The 3,375-nt window shown below is 45.0% G+C and overlaps 1 protein-coding gene across 1 annotated transcript; it reads right to left on the reverse strand.

Annotated features, from left to right (window-relative positions):
• Positions 1-2,727: 2,727 nt before the first annotated feature.
• On the reverse strand, positions 2,728-3,257 carry LOC103797404 (thaicobrin-like; the record flags this gene model as incomplete). Its single annotated transcript, XM_009069621.1, has 1 exon — positions 2,728-3,257. A coding segment is annotated over one exon (530 nt), but the record flags the coding sequence as incomplete, so codon positions are not given.
• Positions 3,258-3,375: the final 118 nt, after the last annotated feature.

Here is a 3,375-nt window from a genome sequence, read left to right on the forward strand (position 1 = left end):
CTGGCTGAGGTTAAACCACGACACCACCACCCCCCGATCACAGGGGCCATGTTTGGCAACAGGCAAGACAGGCAGGAGATAATGAATTGCTGGGAGCCTTCCCCATTGACTTTTGCAATAATGCACCTCCTCAGTGGGAGACATGGATGACTTACTAATTGCTTCAGCCACTAAAATGAAAATGCCCAAGATTTTTGAGCTACATTGCAAGCAGTACAAGAAGCTGGATTGTGTGTAGCTGCTGACAATGTGCAGAAAGACACTCCTTGGCATTATTTAGGTTGCAATTTTTTTTCTTCAACTATTCAGCCAAAACCCTCAAACTTCTTTTTAAAGTTACCGCTTTGAATGATTTGCAAGTGATTTTAGGTGCCATAAACTGGATTCATCTGCTATCACATATCACAACAGAAAAACGACACTCTTTGTTTTCTCTGTTAAAAGTGACCCTGCCCTTAACTCCCCACACCACCCTGTAGTTACGCCAACTAAAAACGTGCAGTTAGCACCTGCCACACATTTGTCCCCAACACCCCTTGACAATGCTGTCACTTTATTTACTGATGGGTCCAGAAAAGTGGGAAACTCTGTCAGTGTGGCAGGATGAAAAAAGGTCTTTGGTGTTCAGATATTCACAAAGTTCACAGGTCACCACAAATTGTTGAACTTGCAGCACTTGTACGATGCTTTGAAAATTTTGCAAATAGCATTGTTTCTGACTCAGCCTATATTACAGGTATTGTGTTAAGATTAGAAGGGTCTCATTTGAAAGAAATTAATCACCTTTCGTTTTCCCTATTACAGCAACTGTTATCTCAATAACAGAACTTCTCCCTATTTTATCACTCGTGTTCAATCCCACACCGCTTTACCTGGCCCATTAGTTGAAAGGAATTGCTGAGTTGATCTTTTATCAGGTGCCATAACACTTTCAGATTTATTCTGACAAGCCTGTGCTTCACATTCTTTTTTTCACCAGAATGCTCACGCCCTGCGTCGACAGTTGCAGCTTCCTCATTTCAAGTCCATGACATGGTCCAAGCCTGTCCTGATTGTCAATGGCAACCCATCATACCTTATTTTGGAGTCAACCCCAGAGTTTTAACCCCTCTTCAAATGTGGCAATCTGATGTTACCATATCTCTGAATTTGGCCGTTTTCAGTATACTCATGTCATCCCTGGTAATTTTTCTTTTTGCCTGTATGTCTCTGTTCATACATCTCTGTATATTTGAGTGCTGAGGGTGCACTCAATCCCACTGTCCATGTCGCTGACAAAGATGTTGAATAGTATTGGCCTCAGCACTGACCCCTGAGAAATACCATTCATCACTGGCCTCCACGTGGACAATGAACTGCTGACCACAACTCTCTGCATGTGACTGTCCAGCCAGGTCTTTATCCACTGAGTGATCCACTCATGAAATCCATGTCTCTCCAATTTAGAGACAAGGATGTCATGTGGGACAGTGCCAAAGGCTTTGCGTAAGTCCAGGTAGATGATATTGGTTGTGCTACTCCTATACACAAATTCTGTGGCCCCATTGTAGAAGGTCACCAAATTCATCAGGCATGACTTGCCCTTGGTAAAGCCATGTTGGTTGTTACCAGTGACCTCTTTGCTTTTCATGTGCCTAAGCAGAGCTTCCAGGAGAATCTGCTCCATGATCTTGCCAGGCACAGAGGTGAGACTGACTTGTCGATAATTTCCTGGTTCTTGTGCTTTCCCTGGGAAGAACAAGCCCAGGCACCAGCACATGCTGGAGCATACCCAGCTGCAAAACATCTGGGCAGAAAATAACCTAAGAGTTGTGGTGAGCTCCAAGCTGAGGAATATGGACTTATTGCGAAGGAACTCTGGTGTCCCAGGCAGTATTTGGAGGAGTGAGGCAACAAGATGAGCCAAGTGATCTTTCCCTTCTCTTCATTACTGGAGAGGCCACACCTGCTGTCCTGGGCTCCCCAGTACAAAAGAGATATGGATATACTGGAGAGTCCAGGGAAGGTCCACACAGATGGCTAAAGGTTTGAAGCATTTCTCCCATGAGGACAGGCTGAGGGAGCAGGGACTGTTCAGCCTGGAGAGGAGGTGGCTTGGGAGGATCTCAGCAATCTTTATAAATACCTTAAGGAGGCTCTTCCCAGAGGTGCCAGTGACAGGACACGAAGCAATGTGCAAAAGGTGAAACACAGGAGGTTCCCTCAGAACATCAGGAAACACTTTAATACTTTAAGGGTGACCAGGCCCAGGTATGTGTTCCCTGGGGAGCCTGTGTAGCCTCTGTCTTTTGGAGATATTCTAATGCCATGTGGACCTGTGTGGTGGCTTGACCTTGGTTGGCTGCCAAGTGCCCACAAATCCACTCTATCACTGTCCCTCCTCAACAAAATGACAAATCATGCGATATAGGGAAGGGAGAGGGTTTTATTTTCAGGAAAATTTCTAAGCCACAAGAAGTGCTTTCTTTCCTGACACTATGAAAGAACATTTCTTTTTCTTGAGTGCATAAAATTTAGCTTAAAACAATTTTGTCATTCTGATGCATAACATAAAAATTTTCAGAGCTGGCCACTATGACAGATCTGTCCTCTGCTTCATTAGCTTAAATCAGGAGACACAGATTAATCAGCATCTGATTACAGTATGATTTGATCACCAGTTGTACATTATTGACATTGGAAATGTACCATGAACTCTTCATCATCATCACAAAACTACAGTATTACCAGAGGCTCAGTGTCAGGCTCTGTAGTAGCATGGCCTGTGGAGAAGAAGGGAATGAATTTCCCTTCCTGGATGCTGACATCAGCAAGGCTAAAAGTGTACAGAGCTGCTGCTTTCTTATGGATATCATAAAATCTCAGCTCCTTGGCTGGGATGTCCAGGAATATCGCAATCTTTTCCAGCTTCCCACTCACACTCAGACGGGTCCAACAATCTGTGTAGGCCCAATATTCTCTCCCATCTACACTCCCAATGACCCAGAAGCCATTCTTAGGGGACAGAGTCAATGGCCCCTTGCGAGTCACAGGTTCCTGGGCAATACCCAAGGCCCAACTTCTTCTTCCCCGAACATATACTTCCCAGTAGTGTTTCCCAGATGTGTATCCTTCCTTTGCCAACACAAAAGTGTGGGAATCAAATCTCTTCTTCTTCTTGGGCAAGTCTCTGATGACACCAGTGTCCTTCACTGTCCTCCCATCTGCAGAGATCTCCAATCTGGGATGAGCTGTGTCAGCATCCAGGGTGACATCCCCTGCAATAGCCAAGTCATATTATAAGGAGCAGAAAACACAAGCTCTGCTTTGCTGAGCCTTTCTCTTCTGTGCCCTCATCCTCCTCTCATCTGTTCTTCCCCCACCTCCATGCTCAGG

The sequence above is a fragment of the Acanthisitta chloris genome, unplaced genomic scaffold, assembly GCF_000695815.1.
Source record: "Acanthisitta chloris isolate BGI_N310 unplaced genomic scaffold, ASM69581v1 scaffold13472, whole genome shotgun sequence".
Taxonomy (NCBI): Eukaryota; Metazoa; Chordata; class Aves; order Passeriformes; family Acanthisittidae; genus Acanthisitta; species Acanthisitta chloris.